Source organism: Miniopterus natalensis, chromosome 17 (assembly GCF_054644295.1).
Source record: "Miniopterus natalensis isolate mMinNat1 chromosome 17, mMinNat1.hap1, whole genome shotgun sequence".
NCBI classification, from domain to species: Eukaryota; Metazoa; Chordata; class Mammalia; order Chiroptera; family Miniopteridae; genus Miniopterus; species Miniopterus natalensis.
Window position 1 is genome coordinate 3,531,256 of NC_142097.1, and position 20,970 is coordinate 3,552,225.

At 53.1% G+C, this 20,970-nt stretch overlaps 1 protein-coding gene, 1 long non-coding RNA gene and 3 other non-coding genes across 7 annotated transcripts in view; 4 read left to right on the forward strand and 1 right to left on the reverse strand.

Moving 5' to 3' along the window:
* Positions 1-1,566: 1,566 nt before the first annotated feature.
* LOC107524501 (uncharacterized) lies at positions 1,567-3,521 on the forward strand. Of its 3 annotated transcripts, none has more exons than XR_015715843.1 (4): positions 1,567-1,599; positions 2,125-2,175; positions 2,596-2,897; positions 3,126-3,521. It is a non-coding gene; the product is annotated as an uncharacterized LOC107524501 (long non-coding RNA). The 3 variants fall into 3 exon arrangements; XR_015715842.1 differs by lacking the exon at positions 1,567-1,599 and adding an exon at positions 1,809-1,894; XR_015715841.1 differs by lacking the exon at positions 1,567-1,599 and having other exon boundaries at positions 1,906-2,175.
* LOC148091182 (small nucleolar RNA SNORD49) lies at positions 1,974-2,044 on the forward strand. The gene has a single exon (XR_015715930.1). It is a non-coding gene; the product is annotated as a small nucleolar RNA SNORD49 (small nucleolar RNA).
* Positions 2,450-2,517, forward strand: LOC148091183 (small nucleolar RNA SNORD49). The gene has a single exon (XR_015715929.1). It is a non-coding gene; the product is annotated as a small nucleolar RNA SNORD49 (small nucleolar RNA).
* LOC148091184 (small nucleolar RNA SNORD65) lies at positions 2,985-3,058 on the forward strand. Its single transcript, XR_015715947.1, has one exon. It is a non-coding gene; the product is annotated as a small nucleolar RNA SNORD65 (small nucleolar RNA).
* LRRC75A (leucine rich repeat containing 75A) overlaps positions 3,522-20,970 on the reverse strand; it is a 31,770-nt gene continuing 14,321 nt past the window's right edge. The window contains exons 2-4 of the mRNA XM_087825831.1: positions 12,399-12,527; positions 8,010-8,125; positions 3,522-5,497 (exon numbers count right to left, since the gene is read on the reverse strand). Coding sequence (XP_087681957.1) covers positions 4,957-5,497; positions 8,010-8,125; positions 12,399-12,527 — 786 coding nt within the window. The 3' untranslated portion in view covers positions 3,522-4,956. The remainder of the gene's footprint in view (positions 5,498-8,009; positions 8,126-12,398; positions 12,528-20,970) is intronic.

Genomic DNA, 20,970 nt, shown 5'->3' on the forward strand with positions numbered 1-20,970 from the left:
GTGGGGGGCAGGTGGGCAGGGGAGCACACCAGCGCCATCCATCCCCGGAACCTGTCTCCAAGCCCTGCTTCTCTCTCTCTCTTGGGCTTCTCAGTGAGCCAAAGCAGCCCAGCCTCGGTTCTCCTGTTGCTTCTTCTGTGCTCTTTCCTGTTTCACTGCCCCAAGTGTATTTTTGCTGCCATCATGGACCCAATACTCTTTGGCTCAGTGCTGTGTAGCCCTTCCCTTTGGATATCCCCCATCTCCTTTTAATAAATTTAATTTTTCTTTATTCACCCATCTGAGATGGCTATTTAGCCTGCAGGCACCTCCCCTCCCCCCAAGTTAACCTTTCAATATGTATGCACAATTGCATATTGTTTAAGTGGGAAAGAAAACCTGGGCATGTTCATATGCTGAAAGGAAAACATTCATAGAGGTAGAGTTTCCTTTGCTGTTGAGAGGGGGGCATGGCATGGAGAAGCCCCAGGGAATCAGGAACGGAGAAGGGGAGGGAGGATGACTCGCTCCTCAGAGGTCATTCCAAAGCCATGAAGAAACCGGACAGCAATGGGTCTGGGCTGCCTGTCACCACTTGAGCCGATTGAGCAGAGACTGGGTGGAATCATGTATGAGCCTTTATTCCAATACTGCCGGCAATATGGGAGAGCGGTAAGGGTCCTCCATGAAAAGTCTTCTCTAACCTGCCCCCCATAAGCCGGTTCCTTATACTGGGTGGAAGGACAAAGATTACACGGGGAAGTGGGCAAAAGGAATTAGAATGTGTCTAATGGTTTTCAGGTCACAGGAAATTTGGGTTGCAAAAGGCTGGGGCGCCCCCAGGTGCAGGGGATTTGCAAAGGGTGGGGCACCTGCGGGGCCCCGCTGTTTCTGCAGCAAGGCTGTTCCTCTTCCCATGATTGGCAGTTAAGGAGAACGGCCCGCTCCGGCTGTCCCAGGTGTACAGCTGCCCGTCCGAGAGCATGTGCTTCCATTAATCAGAACATGATTAGTATGTCTTATAACTATAGCTAAAAGTCACGGGCAACAGAGCAGGACTGACATTTCTGCCCCCAACAACGAGCGCCGTCAGTGCCCCGGGTTGAGAAGCTCCATGGGTATTTTGAAATAGTTGTGGGGAGAGAGCCACTGGCAACGTTTCTTAGAATCAGGAGCAACTACTTGTGAATGCTCGGTGCGTGCCCGCCAAGGCTCTGCAGGGCTTCCAGCGCCTGAGCCCCGGCGACCTTCAGCCTGACCTTGGGCGGCGGGTCCTCCGTTTCCACGGGAGCGCGGAGCCTCACGGACCAGCCGCCCGCTCCAGGCCGCCGCCGGGCAGGGGCGGGGGCGGGACCTCCACCGGCTCCCGCGCTCCGCTCCCGCGCAGGCGCCCTGGGCCGCGCCGCGCCTGTGGCCCAGAATTCCCGAGGCCGTGGAAGAGACCATAGCTCCACAGCAGGGGGGAGTCCTTCGGTGGTGCGCCGCCTGTATTGTAAAAGGAGGGCACGTTCCCGTGAGTCTTTGCCGGTATCCCCCTCCCTCCTGAGGAGTGGGATGTCCCAACGCCTTAAGGGCCTGGGACGCGGCCGCCGCTACCTTTCCTCCGCGGCTGGTACTGAGGTGCTTTGCTTCTGCATGTGGCGCTGGTAGCCGGTGGCCAGGGCAGATGAGCTCGTGCCTTTCAGAGTTTTGGAAGATGTTCTCGGGAAGCTTAACCAGAGGGCGGGAGGCGGCTGCGCCCACGCGGGCGTCGGGGCGGGCGCTGTGGCCGGGGGTTGGAGGCGCAGGGCCGCACCACGCTGCCGGGCCCCGGGGCGGGCGCGCTGCCCCCCAGGCCCGCAGCCTGCGCTCCCCGAGGGCCGGGACCCCTTTCCCTGGGCTCGCCGTTGGGAGTAAGCAAATCCGAGAGAACTGGGTAAGTGGGAGCCTTCCTGCACCCAAGGGCGCTACACATGGGTGGTTTGTAATGGGACCGTGAAGAAGACTTGGTCGACTGTCCTGATGATACTAATGTTAGGAAGTGCCGTCAGATGCGATAACTGACGATTTTCATACCTATCTGACCGCAGTCGCTGAAACCTTGATAGTTTAGTTGCATTAGCTACCAGACTCTGCCCTGAATGCATGTCCATCTTAATATTTCAGATAGCAGACCTCTGAAGAGTGCCGAAGGCGGGAGCAGCATCCCACCCTGAGGTGAGACGTAGTCTAGGTGGGGTTTAATATGGAACTTAGTTGTCTTGTTACCTTAAATGCACTGAAATTGCCTGATGTAGTTGAAATTTTTACGTGTTTATTACGCACTACCTCATTGCAATGGCTGGGAGATGGCTGCCTCTAATCGAAACTATTTAAATTGCAGCTATATGCATAAACAAACTCCATTAAAATATCCTCTGGCTGTTAAGTCAACATTAGTTTAGTTCCAGGTGATGTCTGGAGCAGTACTGGGAGTGGTGAGGAGCTTGGCTGCTCTGATGAAATTACTAGTAGGAAGTGCCGTCAGAAGCGATAACTGACGATAATTCCTGGCTGACTGCAGTCAATAAGTGCTGGGGTTGCTGGTGCCCAGGAGTAAGTTGTGAACTGTGACCCTTAATTTCTGTATTCGTCCAGGTTGCAAATGAACAAAGGACTGGCAAGAGCTGAGGATTGCAGTGAGGAGCATTGGTCTGCCATGAGGTAAGCTTTGGTAATACTGACTAAATGGCTATTACAGTACCCAAGAAGCCAGTTAGGACTAAGTTCATTAGGACTCTTGTTAGATGGACTTAAATTTGTAGCTGAGGCTTTTATGAGCAGAACTGCATCTGCTGGCTGACTGGGTGCTTTATTCATCCCCCCAGGTTCTGAGTGCTGAAGAATGGTGATCAGTGCCATTCAAAGCTGCTGATGGTGGCAGCTCACCCTGGGAACAGGTGAGATTTCATCTGGACAGTGATTGCCCCCACAGTAGAATGAATGAGCAGCTAGTCTGTTTACATTAACCTGCAGAAACGGATATCAAATGATGAAATCACCCAAAAATAGCTGGAATTACCGGCAGATTGTATAGTGGTGAACCTACGGTTTTCTGAAGATATCCTATACTATGAATGACTGTTGGTTGGAGTAGAAAGTGTGACTGATACTTAGTTTCATTGCAGGCTGTTTGTCCAGAGGATGGTCAGGCATGCTGCAGCAGGGGGAGAATTTGAAGTCCCAAGGACCAGTAGTCACCATCAACTTGGACTCCGAAAACCTAGGCTTCAACATTTGGTATAGAAACAGTCTTACCTTGTGCTAAGTATCAGAGAAGCCACTCTTACCCATGAGAGGGCCAAGAAATGGACTTGGCGACCTTTTTGTAGGAAAGCACTTTGGTGTCATTAAATTCATGAGTTTTCTAGTATTGTCCCTTGCTCAAAAGGAGCTTCTGTGCATTTTAGTATTGTATTTGTTATGTTGGATAAGGGTCTGAGTTCTTTAAGCTGGAAACTTCCTCCTGAAATTAATATGCAATTACCATAAGTTAATATTGTAATAAAGGATCATCTCTGGTATTGGTTCTTAAAATGTGTATTTGAAGAAAGTTAAATTTGAACACTGCTGTCAGATATTAGCAGTCCAGGTACTTAAGCACTTGTCAACTTCCCTATGGTCTGTTCTTTAGACATTGAGGGTAAAAGTCCCAGAGCATTTAAGGCATTCACACACTTGAGTCCAGTCCCTAGTTCTTCTGGCACTGTCCTTTGCCTAGCCTTCCTCTAGTAACTCCTGAAGTTGTGCACTGTGCCTAGCCAAACTCTTAGCTTAGTCCCCATCTTGCTGCCTTCCTGTGTTGTGTAATTTTGCCAGCTGGCATGAGGCTAGAGGCCTGTCAGGCTGTGCTTCCCTAGTCCTCTGATAGCCTGAGGAGGTAAATCAAAGTCGGGCACCTGGAATGATTTTCTCTGGCTCAAGATTGGTTCCCAATCTCCCTAGACTTACTGTCCATATTTAGAAGGTTTTTTTTAAAAAACTGGTGGGCCTCAGGTAAGGGTGGATGGAAACCTTTGCTTTTGGGAACCTCCAGTTTTCCTCCTGGCTGTCTTTGGAGGCACCAGATCTGCCAGGAGTTCATAGAAGTGCTTTTAACTTCATTCTGGTCCTGGGTGTTAAGAGCCTCCCATGATAGGGTTTAGGGAATGTACTGTGCTCAGTGTCAACGATGACTTCAGAGACTTGGTACTTGATGGGGAAAGGGCCCTTAGTAACACTGGAACAACCCATGTTAAAAGCCTGGTAGTCTTTGGTGAGGGGTGCAGGGATTATGGTATGAGGCTTCTCAGTGGGCCTTTCCATGCATATCTGGGTACCATCTGTCCTAGACACCCTAGGATGCTCTACATTGAAGGGCGGTGGCCGGTTCCATGGGCAGGCCTCTGGAATCGGGTTTGAGGGCTGAGACAAAGTGTTACAAGGGGCCCGGGGGTCCACTGAGGAGGTAGACAACCTTCAGTCCACAGGGAGACTAGGCTCCTGGAATTGGCAGCCAGTCCCCCGCCCCAATCTCCACCGAGTTAGGGTACTAAGATTCCAATCTGCCTTGAGCCAGGGCACATTTAGCATCTGGCTGGAGTTTGCTGCCCTGAATAGAATGAATGTGATGTAGAATTGTACAGTCCTGGGTTGGATGGAGGGCCCCAACTACACTCCTCAGGGAGAGCTCTTATATGCACAGCTCAAGCTCCGGCATCCCCAACCCCTAAGTCTGGGGAGGCTGAGGGCTGATTCTTTTGAGCCAGGGATGACTTCTCAGCCAAACAAAGATAATGGAGATTGACAAGGGGAAAGATGGAGGCCCAGTGAAAAGTATTACACCCCCTTTCCCAGATTCTACAATCTGGCTTCACATGGGTGGGGCTGCTCAGGCCTGAGCACCCTGGTAGGAGCCATTAGTCTGCCTCAGTCACCCTACCCCACAAGGACTACCTGGTGAGGCTCCCCACTTCCGTGTCACGTCTGAGCTGGACCTGTAGTCTCCCTACCCTCATGGTCTTTGGCAGGGGCCAGAAGATCCCCTCCAGGGTCATCCTGGCCCACTGTTGCATCCCGGACCTCCTCTCCACAGCCTGGGCCCTCGCCCAGCTCCAAGATGGTGGGTAGGTGGCCCTGCTTCGGGGAGCGCTTGCGCAGGCTGAGCAGGAAGGGCTGGGGCAATGAGAAGATGTCCACATTGTTGCCCAGGTCAATCCACGTGACATTGGGGAACTTGCTGGGGTCCTTAAGGGTGTCGGTGAGGTCACGCAGCAGTGCTCGGGTGAGCAGGTTGCCGTTGAGGGCCAGCGTGGTGAGCCGGGGCAGTGTACTGAGTGCCGGCAGCAGCTGTAGGACCATGTCGTCTGTGAGACCTGTGAATCCCAGCTCCACACTGTCCACCTCCTCCCCACAGCGCTGCAGGTAGCTGCTCACCCGCTCCAGGTCACGGGAGGTTAGCGGGATGCCCGACAAGTCTACCGTGTTGTCCAGAGGGCTTCCAGCCAGGACAGCCTTGAGGCTGAAGGGGAGAAGGGACAAGCAAGGTTCAGGTAAGGGGCAGGACTTTTCTCCCAGTGCGGCAGTGATACCACCTCTGCTCCAGGGATGGGAGGAAACAGACCTCGGTCCACTGGCACTACCCCATATCTCAGCCTGGCTGGGCCCAGCTGGCCAGAGCCCAAGGCACCACAGGGGAAACGCCCAAGTGTCTGCAGTGACTAAGGATACGTTCTGGGGCCACAATGCCTGGGTTTGTATCTTAACTCCTTCCTACTCAGTGTGATCTTAACTTAGGTCTTAACCTCTCTGCACCTGTTATTTTTCTGAAAAATGGAGCTAATTGAGGGCTAAAGGGTTATGTGAAGATAGTAAATGCAAAGCACTTAAAACTGCCTTGTTTGGGTGAGTGATGAATAAATGTTTGCTGCTGACATTATTAATCACCTGAGCTGAACTTCCTGCTCCTGCAAGAGTGACAAGATCTCTGAGGCTTCCTTTTTCAAGGCCATCTTCCCCACCAGACAGGGATCCTTAGGGAGATCCCACAGGACAGCAGGCAAGGGAGGGTGCAGGGGCTGCCAGCCCAGTGGGGAGCTGCTGACCCCTGGTGGCAGAGTACTCTCCACTCCTTGCCTTCTCCATTCCTTGCTCTTCCTTTTCCCCCTGCTCCTTGTTCTGGGCCACAGCTCCCCATTTCCAGGTATTCCAGGCAAACCCTGAGGCCCTAACCCAGGGAAGGAGGGGGAGGAGGAGAGGGGATGTTAACAGCCTGCATATATTAATAGCAGCAGCCTGAGCTTGGCAAACCCCTATCCTCTATGCGTGGGATTTCCTGAAGCTGGAAGGCCACCCATAGTTGGCTCATCTTGCAGAGCTCCAGGGAGTTTGAAGGTAAAGCTCTTTAGGCATGACATCTAAGGGCTTGGACACTGCCTGGCATTTGTTGAGTGGATTTAACTCTTGGCTGTAATTCTTATCAATGCCATTAATAAAGCAGGCCTATTATACCAGGAAGTGTGGTTAACAACATGAGCCTGGGGGTTGAATCCAGCCCTGCCACTTATCAGCTGGCTGATCATGGCCAAACAGCAACACTAATAGCCCCTACTTTGGTCAGTACTTCAACAAGTGTTTGTTAAGCTCCTACTAGGTGCCAGGCACTGCCCTAGGCACTGAGGCTACAGTGTTGAACAAGATGGATGAGACTCCTGTTTTCATTCTGCCAGAGAGGGACTGGACAACAAGACCATCTGAGAGTAAGGATAGAGTAGCTTGGGAGGGAAGGCTTCTTTGAGGAGGTAACATTTGAGCTGCCATGCAAAGAAAAAAAAAGCAGGGGGAGTGCAAGTGCAAAGGTCCTGAGGTTGGAAAGAGCTTGGTGTCTGAGCCAGCAGGAAGGAAAGAGTGGCAGGGTCATAGGAGAGTAGGAGGGGAGAGAACTGAGAGGGGCGGGGGACCCTCACATAGGGCCCTGTTTGCATTTCACTCAATGTGACCAGAAGCCACCTTAGGGGAGCGAAGCTCCTAATGGACTGAGCATGCGCGTGTGTTGTGGAGACAGGAGAAGAGGCCCCTGGATTCAACAGAACTCAAATTTCCAGCTTTTCAATCCTAAACATCTAGCTCACAGTCTCCTCCTAGCATTCCAGGTTCCATGGGTTCTCCTGTCCTGCTCTGTCCCCATATATGGCCCCTGCCCTCAGCCCAGTGGGAGCCTCACTTCCTCCACTTGGGAAGGCCCCCCCAGGATCCATCTCCTTCCCTGGCTTGGGAGGTGGGGTTGTCCTGGAGGGAAAGAGGAGCCAGAGCACTTTATTCTCTGAGGGGCAGTCCTTCCTCCCTCAGCTGCAGGATGTGAAAGGATGAGTCCACAGCAGCATCTAGGTCCTGACAGTCTTTCAGAATGCAAGGGGCTCTAACCCCATGGTCATTTACAAGACGGTTACAGGTGCTTTCTCCTCCAGGGAGTCTTCCTTCCAGGCTCCCCTCCACCCACTTCCTGTCCTGACCCACAGGTTCTGTGTCCCAAGTGCCCTCCTCTCCCCCAGTCTTCAGGGGGCCACAATACCCCTGAGGGTCCTCACTGCTGCATGGATCAGGGGTATGCTTGGGGTCTGGGTCTCCCTAAGGGATAACCAGGAGAAAATGGGGGGTTCAGTGAGCATGCTCATGTTCAGTGCACCAGGAATTAGGAACTCAGGTCCCCTCACCGCCCATCCATCAGAATGGGTCATATTCCCCAGCTCCCACCCCACAGACCAGGGCCCTGCCTCCAGTGCCTCTCATGGCTCGTGCCCACCTGGAATGCCCTCCTGGCTGCTTTTCCCAACTGAATTCCTTCAATCTCACCTGCTTCAGGCAGCTTTCCAAGACAACCTCCTCCAGTCCAGCTCTTCCCTTCACCCCAATGTCTGGGGAAGGGGTGCTGTGTGTCACAACCCAGCCTGACATAGACTGTCCCTGGGCTGCCCTTGTAGAAGGAGGCTGGGTAGGGGGGTAGGGCAGACCCACCTCGGGTGACCATGACTCACCAGGCCTGTGGCTTCCTCTTCACCAGCCCCCGGTGCCGCCTCCATTGGGAGTGGGGGCTGAGATGGTACGTCAGCTGCCGGCACAGCTTCTCCATGGCACCCAGCGCATCACCTTCCTGCAGAGGCAACCACAGGGGGTGTATGTGTGTGTGTGTGTATGTGTATGTGTGTGTGTGAAGAGTCCAGCCCCCTCCCCCCTCCAGCTTCCTGTCCCTGCAGGAAGAGCATGGCACCCCCAGGCTGAGCTGGGGGAGGCCTGATCTGCTGGCTCAAGGTGGGTGCCCTTAGCAGAGAGCAGTGGTTACAAACTGATCTACATGATGGTTTTAGTTTTTGTAAATTAGTTGCTATGATTGAAAATCTGGAGATTTACATAAAAGTTGGGATTCCAGGCGATCTGAAAACAACTGATTGGAGCTGATCCCTTAGCCAAGATTCACTAAGGTCCCTGCCACTCCTCTACGTTCAGGGTTATTCTACTCTTTCACTGGTATTTACTGAGCACCTACTAGGTACTGGTCACTTGTTCTAGGAGCTGAGGACATAGCCATGAACAAATGTCCTTGCCCTTGTATTTCACATGGTACAGAGGAGAGTGAAATGTATTTACCACATCCTTTACCCAGGTTGAATGGAAGAACGGAGAAGCCATATCCTTCCCAGCCCAATCCACTCATCTGTTACCTGTTTGGCTCATCAGCATTTGAATTTGAGACCCTGGGTGTTATTGTCTGGACTGTGTCCCCCCAAAGTTCTTCTGGAGCCTGACTCCTTGCCGCTTCCACGGCTACCACCCTGGCCCAAGCCACTGCTGTCTATCACCTGGATTAATGCACACAAATGTTATGCTAGAGCCGTATGGAATTCCCTCGATGGCCTGGTATAGTAAATGTTTTCATAATCCCTATATTACAGAGGAGGAAACTAAGGCTCAGAGGTCCAAGGCTGACAAAAGGAAAGAGAAGGAGACTCTGAGGGAGGGAGACCAAGGGGTAGAGGAGGTGGGAAGAGAGGAGCTGAGTGTCCGAAGAGGTGAACATGTGCATGGAACCAGCACACTGGGGCCACCAGGGAGCTTTAAGGCCACTGCTGCCTGGGCAGCCCCAGCAACAGGTGAGCAGTTCAGGTGCAGGGTTTCTGAAAGCTCCCCAGGGGATTCCCATGGGCGGCCAAGGTGGAGAAGCACTGTTTCAAATGCTTTCAAGACAAGGAAGATCAGTGGGTAAGAGCTGGAGGTCTGGCCCGCATCTCTCCTGGGAGCACCCGGGACTGAATGTTGCCACAACACCTGCTCCAAAGGTGAGAACTGGCCCTGGCTGGGTAGCTTAGTTGGCCAGAGCGTCATCCCGATACGCCAAGGTTGCAGGTTTGACCCCCAGGGCACATAGGAGAATCAACCAATGATGCATAAGTAAGTGGAACAGCAAATCGATGTTTCGCTTTCTCTAAAATCAAAGCTAAGAACTAAGCCCCTCAGCTTCGGGTCCCTTCCAACCACTTCCCAAGGTTTCCAAAATCAGGGGCCTGGGCTCTCCTTCCATCCTCTAGGCCTGGGCGACAGGAGGCAGCCACCCCAGTGCACCAGCACTGCCACAAGGGGGCAGCCGTGCGCAGGGCGAGGCACAGGCTTCAACCTGTACAGCGGCTCCTGACCCTGGAGACTGGAGGAGCCTGTTTCCTCTTCCGCTAAATAGGGACAACAGATATAGTCACCCAGCAAAGTGACTTGAGATTAAACAAGCTAGTGTCCTCACAGAAGTGACAGCTCCCCTCCGCCTGTCTGGACTAAATAAACAACAGCTAACATTTCTCAGGCACCTAACGCGTGTGTCAGGCATTGCCTCTGCATTGCAGATGTGGTCCTGTCACAATGCTGTAACTCACCACCATCCTAGGAAACAGGGGCTACCGTTATCATCTCCACTTTGCAAACGAGGAAACTGGGGTGCACAGAAGTGGAATAGACTGCAAGCCGCCCAATGTGTAAGATGGAATCCGGGTCCAAACCTACAAACCTTGCTGGCTCTGAGGCTGGGCGCCCAACCTGCCAGTGGCCTGCGCTTTGCTCTGCCCTACGGAGGTAATCTTCCGCTTAGGCAAGTTCAAGGCGTTTCTATCATTTGCACCCACAAAAGACTTAAGCAGACTCATCTAATTTTTGCTCCACTCCATCACTTTTCAAAAGCCCGCTCCAGACCTCCCTCCTGCGGAGAAGGGCCCCAAGGTGGAGGAGATGGAAGGGGAGGGAGGGGGAAAAAGGAGAAAGCGCCATTCCCCCTGGGGGGGCTCTGACAACAGGCACAGGCAAACAGGCAGACGTTAGGCACCCCTGAGCGCCCTGCACCCAGCACTCCTGTGGTCTGCTGGCCCCTTTCCTTTTGCCATGTGAGGACACAGCGAGCAGGCAGCCAGCCGCCTGCAAACCAGGAAGAGGGCTCTCACCCAGAACCTGACCACGCTGCACCCTGATCTTGGACTTCCAGCTTCCAGGACTGTGGGAAACAAATGTCTGTTGTTTATAAGCCACCTAGACGATGGTAATTTGTTATAGCAGCCTGAGCTAAGACGACCCAGGTATAGCCCTTCTTGTCCCCATCTGGGTGGAAAGGACATCGCAGTGCAGGACCCTGGGCCACCTCTCCAGGGTCTGACACGGGCAGTTAACCACCTGTAGGCCCTTCCTGTGTGGAGGGAGGCACGTGCTCCTCTGGGCTGGCCACAGCCCTGTGAGCCCCAACAGCACGAGAGACCCAGCACCTGAGCGCCCTGCCTAGTGCTGGGGCCCAACTCCCACCTGGGGTTCTCACCTGAGACCACTTCATTACTTGAACTTCATCTTCCTCAGCTCTAAAATGGGCAAAAGGTAACTTCTCTCCTACTGAGCTGCTCTGAGTGTCCTATAGCCAGTATCCTTCTTACCTGCTGCTAAAAGGCAGGGGTCTGACACCTGCAAGGCCTCGTATAGGCCTGGTCTCAGCTCCCCAGGCCGAGCCAGGCGTAAACTGAATGAACACGGGCTGGTTCCGGCGCTAGGTGGTTCCCTGTGGCTCTTGGCACTGCCTCTTCTTCCCTAGGCCTTGAGGGTCCCAGCCCATCAAACTTCACTCCAGCTGTTTCACATATTTGAGCCCAGCATTCCTGCCTTCCACTGCACCCTGCCACCAACCGCCCACACCTACCCCCAACCTGTTCCCAGCCCTCCACAGTTACCCCCAACATCTGAGTCTTGGCATCAGATGGCCCCAGAAGCCAGAGAGATCTAGACGCAGCCCTGGGCGGAGGGCAGCCCCAGGCAGTTCCAGGCCTCTGGATAACTGTGCTCAAGTCTGCACCCAGGCTGAGTGACTGGGCATGGGAACCGCGACCTCCCTCCTATCCCAGATCCTGCTTTCAAAGAGGGAGCGTCCTGGGGTACTCCTCGGGCCTGCTCTGGCTTCCTGCCCCTGCCACAGAGGACGCGTTTCTTTTGGAAGCTGCCGGAATAGAGGGATGGAAAAGAAGGAACGAAAACAAGAGAAAAGCCCAAGCATGGGGTGGCCTCACCCTGGCCCCCCCTTCCCTGCCAGGTCCCAGTGGGCAGGTCTGCATAAGCCAGCCTCGCGCCCAGCAAGGCCCAGGGCCCCGCAGGAAGAGGGGCTACAGAGCGCAGACAGCCCTGGAGCTTTTCCTGCTAAACTCCCAAAGCCAGGCAGGAAATGGGCATGAGGAGGGTGGGTGGGTGTAAAATACTTTCAAAGTCAAAGAGAAGACACTTGGGAGTGGGGACTGAGGCAAACTGGAGAGCACCATGCAGGGCTACCTCTAGACTTATCCGGCACTTTCGTGCAAACAAGAAAAAGGCCCCCTCTAGGTGGGCACGGTCTTACACCAGTGCCCACAGCTTGGTGGGCAAAGAGAGGGCTGGATTGGAACTGTCTCCTGTGTCCCCCATCCCCTGCCACCTCTGTGTCTGCATGTCTTTGTGCAGGGCACAAGCGACACAACTGTACAGGGGGCCCTGGCCCCACATAACAGGGGTGGCTACTCAGCTCCAGCCTTATAGAAATGAGGGCTTCATGTTGCTGGAGCTCTCCATTTTCAAGGGCAACTGAATATAGGGACTGTGTGAAATATTCTGATTTTTAAACAATGGCAATAAATCCAGATTAAAAAACCTGTGGGCCGAATGAAACCTGGCTGATGGTGCCACGCATAGCCTCAGCTCTGGATGCCGGGCCTCAGGACCGACGGGCACCTCCGGCTGACCACCCTTTTGGTGCCTGCACGTGGAGGCCTGTCCTCACTGGGCCTGGGCAGTACCAACCAGCCCTGCTGGGCACTGAGCTGTTCTGCCCGGAAAGGCGCCCGCCTCACCCCGGCCCTAGCTGGCCTAGACCGCAGGCGCCCTACCGGCTTGGGGCAGTGGATGTAGCGCGCCAGGCTGATGATGAGGTCGTGCGTGATGGGGTCCACCAGGTTCCGGAAGCTGGCGTAGCGGTACAGCACGTCATCCAGCGAGGTGGACTCCATGCCCAGGTCCTGCAAGAACGAAGGGTGCCAGAGGTCAGGGATGGTCCTGCCCTACCCTGGAGGCCCACTCACGAGTCCAGAGCAGCCCCCTCGAGGCAGCTCAGCCTCCCCCACAGCAGAGCCCTGGCAAGGGAGGGGTAAGCCCACCCCCTCCTGAGAGGTTTCCTAACCTTCAAGGAACGTCTACAGGACTTCCCAGGGAAGCGGGCAAGCCCCTGCCGCCTGGCCTGCCCAGCTTATGGCGCTCTCCCGGGTTCCCGCGGGATGAGGCCAAGGACTGCTGGCGAGGCACAGCGCCCGTGACTGCTTCTCCATCCGACAAGCTTTGCGAACAGCATGCACGGTAACTTCACCAGCTTGGTGACAGGGTCATGCATTGATATTTGTCTTTATCTTGCTTCTGAGGCCATTTTTACCACTGCTTGTGAAGATGACCCAACCTCGGTGTTCTTTTGCCTTGGTGAGGGGCAGGGTTTGAGTTGTGGGGTTGAAGGGAGAAGGTGCCAGGCCTCAGGAAGAAAACCTCACCAGGGCTCCCAAAGAGAGGTTATCCCGTGGGTCCTAATGGGAGGGGAGGGAGCCTGGTGCAAAGGACACTGAGTGGGGTGGGAGAAGTGGCAGAAACCACTGGGACAGAGGCTCACCAAGCCTGCCGAGGGACAGGATTTGGGAGGTCCCACATACGAGAGCCCCATTGGGAGCCTCTGCAGAGACCCCTGCCCATCAGGGGCTTGGACAAGGGCAGTGACCCACGTGGATTAGGATCCAGTGGCCCTGTTCCAAATGCTCTGGATTGTGTAAGACCTCAAATTCTTGCACAATCTGGGGGAAAGGGCAGACCCCCAAAGATGACTACACTTAAATTTCCCACCAGCCAAGGTGGGACTAACTTTATGCCCCCACCTGTGAAAGTATGGGTACCTTCTATCTTTTCTCAAACCCCTCTCCCCAATTCCTGTTGTCTTTGCGTGGGAGCTTTGGTTTCTGCTCCTAGCTTGGTACCTTGCACAAACCAGGCAATGATGAGAGTCCCCTCAGGGGACTTCCCCCACCCCACCCTGAGGACCAAGGGGGCCACTGAGGGTGGGCAGGGAAAGCAGGACCACCCACTTTTGCTCCCTTACCCTAAGCCCCCGAGTCCCCCAAGCTACATGTGGAGCTGCCCCAGCATAGCCCAGAGAAGGAGGTTCCTAGCCCAGGCTGCCAGGGTCCAGTGACCTGGGATGGGAAGTGTGGGTGACCGGTGAGGTCCAGCAGGGGTTTGCTGTCATTTTAGCGGGATGTCTTGAATCTTTCTAAATGCCTTCCCCAAGTGATTCTTAGAAATCCCTGTAAGGCAAGTGGGCTGGGCATCATCAGTCCCAGTTTACAGATAAAGAAACTGAGGCCAGAGCGGCTGACTTTTCCAATGGTCAGAATTCTAGGAATGGAATGGACAACTGATGACTACAATTAACACTGCTGTATGGTGCATTTGAAAGTTATTAAAGGAGTCGATCCTGGTTAAAAAAAAAAAAAAGGAAAGAACAGGCCAAAATGGAGTCACTTTTGCTAAGCTACATACAATACCAAACAAAAACTTAATAACTAACCTAATTGCAGTTCCATCTCTCCCAGGAGTGAAGTTTTAAACCACTAACTGTGGAATTTCCTGCCAGCACGAGTGAGGTGATTGGCTTGATAAGACCCTCTGCCTCCCCTAAGGAAAGGAAAACTTACTTGAAATAATCCACTCTTTTAACTTCTCAGTTCCTCCCTTTGGGTCTATACAAGCCTCCCATTTTGACTCATCAGAGCACCTTTCTAGATAGGATGCTGCCTTCATGAGTCACTTAATAAAGCCAATTAGATCTTCAAATTTACTCAGTTGAAGTTTGTTCTTTAGCATCCTAAAAGTTCTCATCACAAGTCAAAAAACCCACCCATTTCTTCCTTTTTTTCTAACTATGTGAGGCGATGGACAGTAACTAAACTTACTGTGGTGATCACTTCACAACGTGCCGGTCATCACTGTGCGCCTTGGTTCCACAGTGCTGCCCCTCGACGGTACCTCAACACTAGGAAACCACAAGGACTGAGGGGCTACACCCAGCTGGGGCCTGTTTTTGAAGGGCTGCTCTGGCTCACCTACCCCTGGGACGGGGGAGCTGCAGGGCAGGATGCTGGTCCGTGGTTTGGTGGAGGACATGTCCAAGAGCAAACAAAGGGTCTCTGCCTGCTGGACCTGAGGGGAGGTGCCTGCCCTCTGCCCATCGGGAGCCTCGCTGCCGAGCCAGCTCGAGCCAGGTCCCACCGCGGAGGTCAGGGCGCTCTGCTTCCTCCTCTTGGTTAGAAAGGAATGGGTCTCACGCTTCATTGAGGACATCAAGGGGTCCGCCTTGGGGGTCGGTTTCCCTTCCACAGGAGTTAACCTCAGAGGAGAGCTGCCACTCCCTGCACCAGGTTCTCTGCTGCTGAAACAATTTACTGGGAACCCAGATCCAGGCGCTCACGGTTTGGCAGTGACGCAGGCGAAGGGAGGTGCGAAGGGCCGGCTGCCACGTCCTAAGAGCTGGGGGCCTCTGGAGAACCAAGTGCAACACGGCCTGTGCCTCTGTCTTCCTGGCCTGTCCAATCCCACAGCCAGGCTGCATCCTGGGCAAGCTACCTAATGCCAGGGAGCCTCAGTGTCCTCATCTGCACAATGGGGACAGTGACCCTGCATGACAGGCAGGTGAAAGAAATAAAGCCAAGCAACGCATGTAACCCTCCCACAGGGAAGGGAATGGCTAACATAGTGACTCTGTTCCCCATCCTTCCTTCCCCTTAGCCATTCTCCCCAGGAAGGACCCTCCTCCCCTTGTGCAGTGCTTCTTAACATCTTTGGGCCACAGACGTATTTGATGTTTTTAAAATTTTTCTTTTTAAATTGATTTGAAACACACACACACACAAACATTGATTGGTTGCCTCCTGCAACCTTTTGGTGCGTGAGCTGATGCTCCAACCAACTGAGCCACACCAGCAGGGCACACCACAGACCATCTGAGAATGTCACAGGCCATGACCTGTCTGTCTAGAAAAACCTGCGAGTCAGGGCAGGACAGGGAGCTTTGCTGTACACAATTCAGGATGAGTTGGAGCCTTGGGGACACTCATGACCTCAGGACACAAACTACGACTCAGAAATGTACAAAACACCGGCCCACCCTCCCTGGGGCAGAAGGAGGCTGGGAGCTAGGGAGGGGCTTGTAACCACGTGTCCAGGGGTGAGGCTGCTGTTCCCTGGGCCAGGGTGGAAATTGAGGGTGGTTATTTTCATGGTCAGAGGCTGGAATTGTGGCCACGGGAGTTACACAGGAGATGGATGTGTTCTTCCTCTCCTGTCCATCACGCAGGTTGGGCCGCCTTGCTGGGGGCAGGTGACTTGACACCAGCCTCTGCCCTCCTGTGCTCTGCCCGAGACTCCTCTCATCGCTGTTCCCCTGCCCAGCACATACAGCTGGAGGTCTCCTTTTATAGTCACCCCCGCTCCCTGTTCCTGAATGTCCCTGGGAGAAAGCCCTGGATTCCAGGCTCTACTGAACTGTCGAGCCTGTAAGTTTGTGGGCAAGTGACTTCTCCCCTCTTGGGATCTACTTCCCATCTGTGAAATGGGCAGGTGAACTGCACCAGGAGTTACCAAACCATGTCCCCAGGTCTCGGGGCTGACAGTGACAGGCAAGAGGCCGCAGGGCCGGCAAGGCTGCAGCCAGCCCCTGGGCTGAGGACTGCTTAGGTATATTGTGTTCCTACCAGCCCTGCCCCATCTTCCACTGGCCCCTTCATTACAGGCCAGTTCAGGCCATCCCATCCTGGAAAGACCAAGGGACCCCTAGCTGCTAACCCAGGAGGCTGCGGCAGCTGTGGAAAGATGCAAAATGTCCTACCCCGGAGGCCTTGCCCCGGCCCTCCCGTGGCTGGGCAGCCGGCTGCTGTTGCCTGCGCTCACTGAGGCACTGCTTAGAAAAGAGCAGGGGCTGGCAAGGTGGGGAGCTGGGTCTCCCCAGGAAGGCGACGTGCAGCCGTGAGTCAGGCCACTGCCCTTCCGGTGAATTCCGGCTGGGGTGGGGCTCCTGAAGTCCCAGGGCTCCAGGTGACAAGAAGGGATGGGGCTGGACTGAGGCTGCTGAGCGTTTTATTGCTTTATTTCTCTGCTTTGACCACTGGATGCCTGTGCTGCTTTAGGATACTTCATGTGTTCTGAGGACCTCAGGCCACTGTGGACTTCTTGTCCTCCCCATGCACCCCCCCCCCCCCAGTTTACCGGGAATGACTGTTTCACAAGGCCTCGCTGATGCTGCCCAACAGGGGCCTCGGGGCTCCAGCCCACTCTGCCGCGGGCGCCGCTGGGCCAGGATGCCCAGAGGAAGGATCAAAGCCACACGCGGCCCCTCCCACCACCCTGCAAACAGCGCGGCCTTGGAGGGGCTGGTCTGCCTTGCAAATACCAGGCAGCAAGGAAAATCCCAGCTTCCTCATTATGGGCCTCTAGGAATTGCGCATATGGCCGGTTCCTCAGCAGAAAACCGGGGAACGCCTGCACGTGTGCCTGAGCCACTGCCTGGCCGGGACAGTGCCACCGGCCCAGGACCAAGGAGGCCGATCATCTCACAGAAGTAGGGCCCATGTTACTGGAGCTTGAAGAACCAGATTTGGGGACTCGTTCCAAGGAAAGGAGAGATGCAAGAGTGAGCGAGGGGTATGGCTTTCCAAAGAGTAAGTAGAGATTCACATAGGAAGGCGCGAACAGCATGTCTCAAAGGTGAAGGGGCCTTTCAGGGGCTCTGTGAAGTCCTCTTTCCAGCGACATATCAAAGTCATGCTACATCTTTGTAGATTTCAGTCAAAACAATAGATTGCACCCAGCCCTTCCTTCCTAATATCAATCTACTTACCTTCCCTGGCCGATCTGGTTCTTAGATCGCCACCCCTCCCAGAACACGCAGCAACTGGAGCGCCTGTGCGCTGTTGGTGGGCGTGTGAAACGGCGCCGTCACTGTGAACAGTGTGGCGATTCCTCAAAAAATTAGATGCATGTGCCTCATGACCCTTCCACTTCTGGGTTACACGCCACAGAATTAAAGCAGGGACCCAAAGAGCTATTCCTACACCCACGTTCATAGCAGAACTAGTCACAATGGCCAAAAGGTGGAAACAACCTAAGGTGTCATCCAAGGAAGCCTATGGATGAATTGATAAGCAAAAATATGGTGCCACATGCATACAATGAAATATTATTCAGCCATAAAAAAGTGAAACCTGACATATGCTATACCATAAAGGACACTGAAGACTTATGCTAAGTGAAATGAGTCAGTCACAAAAGGATGATTCCACTGACGTGAGGAACCTCAACTCATCAAATTCAGAGACACAGAAAGTAGAATGGTGGTTGCCAGGGGCTGGCAGGGAGGGAGGCTGTGGAGCGGCTGTTGAACAGGCACAGGGTTTCAGTTTTGCAAGATGAAAAGAGTTCTGGAGATTGGCCGAACAATGTGAATGTACTTAACACTACTGAACTGTAAAAATACTTCTTAAGATGGTAAATTTTGTTATGTGTATTATGCAACAATTTGAAGGAAAAAAGGTCCCGAGACCCAGTCAGGCAAACAGACAGCTCCCTGAGGCAGGAGGGAGCAGAAGAGGGGGACGTGTGTATCTGGCCTTTTTCTTGCTGCCCGGCACACGTGGTCATTGAAAATTTTGCTACGTGTCCAGTTGTAGATCTTTGCTCTACATTTACCTTCAGTGTTGGGGGTCTTTCCATCTATATAGGCCTTTTTACAGCCTGTCTTGTCATCAGCAAAACCAGTGCTGGCTCTCAGTGTCTTCTGAACTGATTCTCTCATGTTCTTTCTGTAACGCACGCTTGCCAAGGGTGTCGCCTGCCTTCCCCACTGCCGCTGACCTCGTGCTCTGCAGCAGCAACTCTGCTTCAGCTGCCTCCTACAGGGGCCGTTTCATACCCTGTGGTTCTTCTTTTGCTCATTAACCTCCCCTTTCCTCCTGCCCTATTGTTTCCCCCCATCTCAGTTTGGCCTCTTTTTGTGGCATTTTGTTCTTTCTCTACGAAGTTCATTTCTTCCGGCTCCTGCGTAGAGCACTGTCAGCCGCTAGGTTCAGCTTCCCTGGTAGGCAACCTCTGCCCTGGGCTTTCCCCTTTCCTGCTGGAAGGAGGCGCGGTCTAGTGAGACCCAGATTTATCACCTGTCTAGTGCGAGGTTGTCGCCTAAGGGTGGGACTGGTTGCCAGGGGAACCAACTAGTGATGGAGTCCATGGGAATCCACAACAGTGTCAGTATTCCAGCACGTTTCTCATTGCTGGCCAAGACCACGGCCATGCTGGACCCTCTCTCACACCCGCCTGGTGGTGGTGGCTTCTGAGAGTTGCTTTCTCTGACAGAGAAAGAAGCCCAGGGGCAGGGGCAGTGAGGGGAGGGTGAGAGCAGCCCTCTTTCTACCCCCAAATCATCGCTCACGTGGCCTAGGGGCAGGTGCCTAACTTTGCCATTGATGAAGTCCTCAGACTGAGGAAGAAGGGGACTTCTCTACCTTTGGGGGGGTCTTGGATTTCTGGGGGACCCAAAACCAGATCCAACTGTTTAGAGCTAGAGGAGGTTCTCCCAGACTGTTCACCTGTGTTTGTTTTCAGCATTTTTCATCTTTTTGTGTGTCTCTGGTACCTTAGGGGGAAGCTGGGGGAAGCCACATAGGAGGCTGCCAGGCTATTTTAAACCATAACCACTCCCCTTCCTTTTTATACTCCAGGGTTTAAACCCATTCCCAGAAGGAAGGCCTCTTGGGAAATTAGCTTGCATCTGTCTCTCTTCCAGGCATAACACCACAGTTTCTGCAACAGAGCGAGGAAGGAGGGAGGCAGCAAGCTCTGAATATTAACCAGCAAAGGTGGACGGCCTCAGTATTGAAACCACGGAGCTGAATGCACAGAGCTGCTCATGAGGCTGTAATCAAACACAGTCCAGCGGAGGAAATTAATTAGTCCCAAGGGAGGCAGGAGCGGAACAGCTCCCTTTCCTCCTGGTCCTAGGACATCACAGGCAGCTCCTCCTGTGGAAGGGACACGGTCTGTGGAATACTGGCCTTAGCTGGGTAACTCAACTCCGCGTCCCCTCCCCCAGGGCATTTTGGCTTGCCTTAGTGCGGGTATGGGTGGGGGGACTCCCAGGAGAGGGAAGAAATCTGCCTGGTGCTGTGAGGGAGGGGCACCCCTGGAAGCCACCAGAGAGGGAAGCCAGCGGTCTCAGTGAAGGGGCCTGGTGCAGACTCCAGGCCCCTGCTGGCTGAATGAAGAACAGCCTCTCAGGAAGGGGGGCAGAGTCTGAATGTGCTTAATGTGACTGAACTGCACACCTAAAAGTGGTTAAAATGGTAAATTTTATGTTATCACAATAAAAAAACAAGTGGTGAGCTCATAGTCATTGGACGTATGTCAGCAGCAGAGAGATAGTAGCATGGCCTTGGATGCCTGATCCCAGAGCCAAGGGTGTGAGGGTGGACACCATCTGGGAAGATGCCACTAAATGGCTGCGGAATAGGGAAGAACTCTGAAAGAATCAAGCAATAAATAAAATCCAGTCCAGTGTGAAGCCACCTGGACGGGGCGGGGGGAGTTGGGGGAGGGGAAGACTGGAGAACAGGAGGTAACTTGTACCACCCACTGGAGGTGGCACTTGGAGTTCAAAGGCCTGAACAACTGTATCTCTGAGGTCATTGGCTCTGCAGAGTAAAACTGCTGCTTCCTTGGTTACAAAGTGTCCTTCGCCCAGAAAGGACACTTTGGAGATAAAGTCAAGCTCAGATACATTTAGGAATGTATAAACCTGGTATCGCACACATCTGTAACATTTAAGAGAGTTAGGTGTACCAGAGCCCCTACAGATTAGCCCCCCAATTCCATTTTAAAACGGTACTGGAGTAATTAACTTGAGGCTTCTGATTTTAAGCAGAATGTTGAAAGAGGATCTGGCTGAGTTTGTGACAGTTTTGAAATGTTTAAGAGAACTTAATATTCACCCTATTTATACTGTACACTTAATTTGTTAGATTTAAAGAACTGTTTGGGAACTTGGAATTATAGTGGCTATTAATAAACTTAAGAAAACAAAATATATTAAATTTGTAAAAATCACTAAGCTATTTATAGAGTTAAAGTTATATGCCCTCCATCCTTAAACACAACAGTTTAAACAGATTAGATTTATAAAGAGAATAATGAAATTTGTGGGTTAAATTTAAAATCTTAAGGGAACAGTAGGCTTCAAAATTCTACTTCACACCAATTATACTTAAATATAAAAAAATTCCATATATTGAATAGTAATTGAGAAAGCCCAAGCAGCCATATGCAGTCTGTGTGTACGTGTGGTGTGTGTGGGCACACAGACACATCAAGAACACCACTAAAAACGTC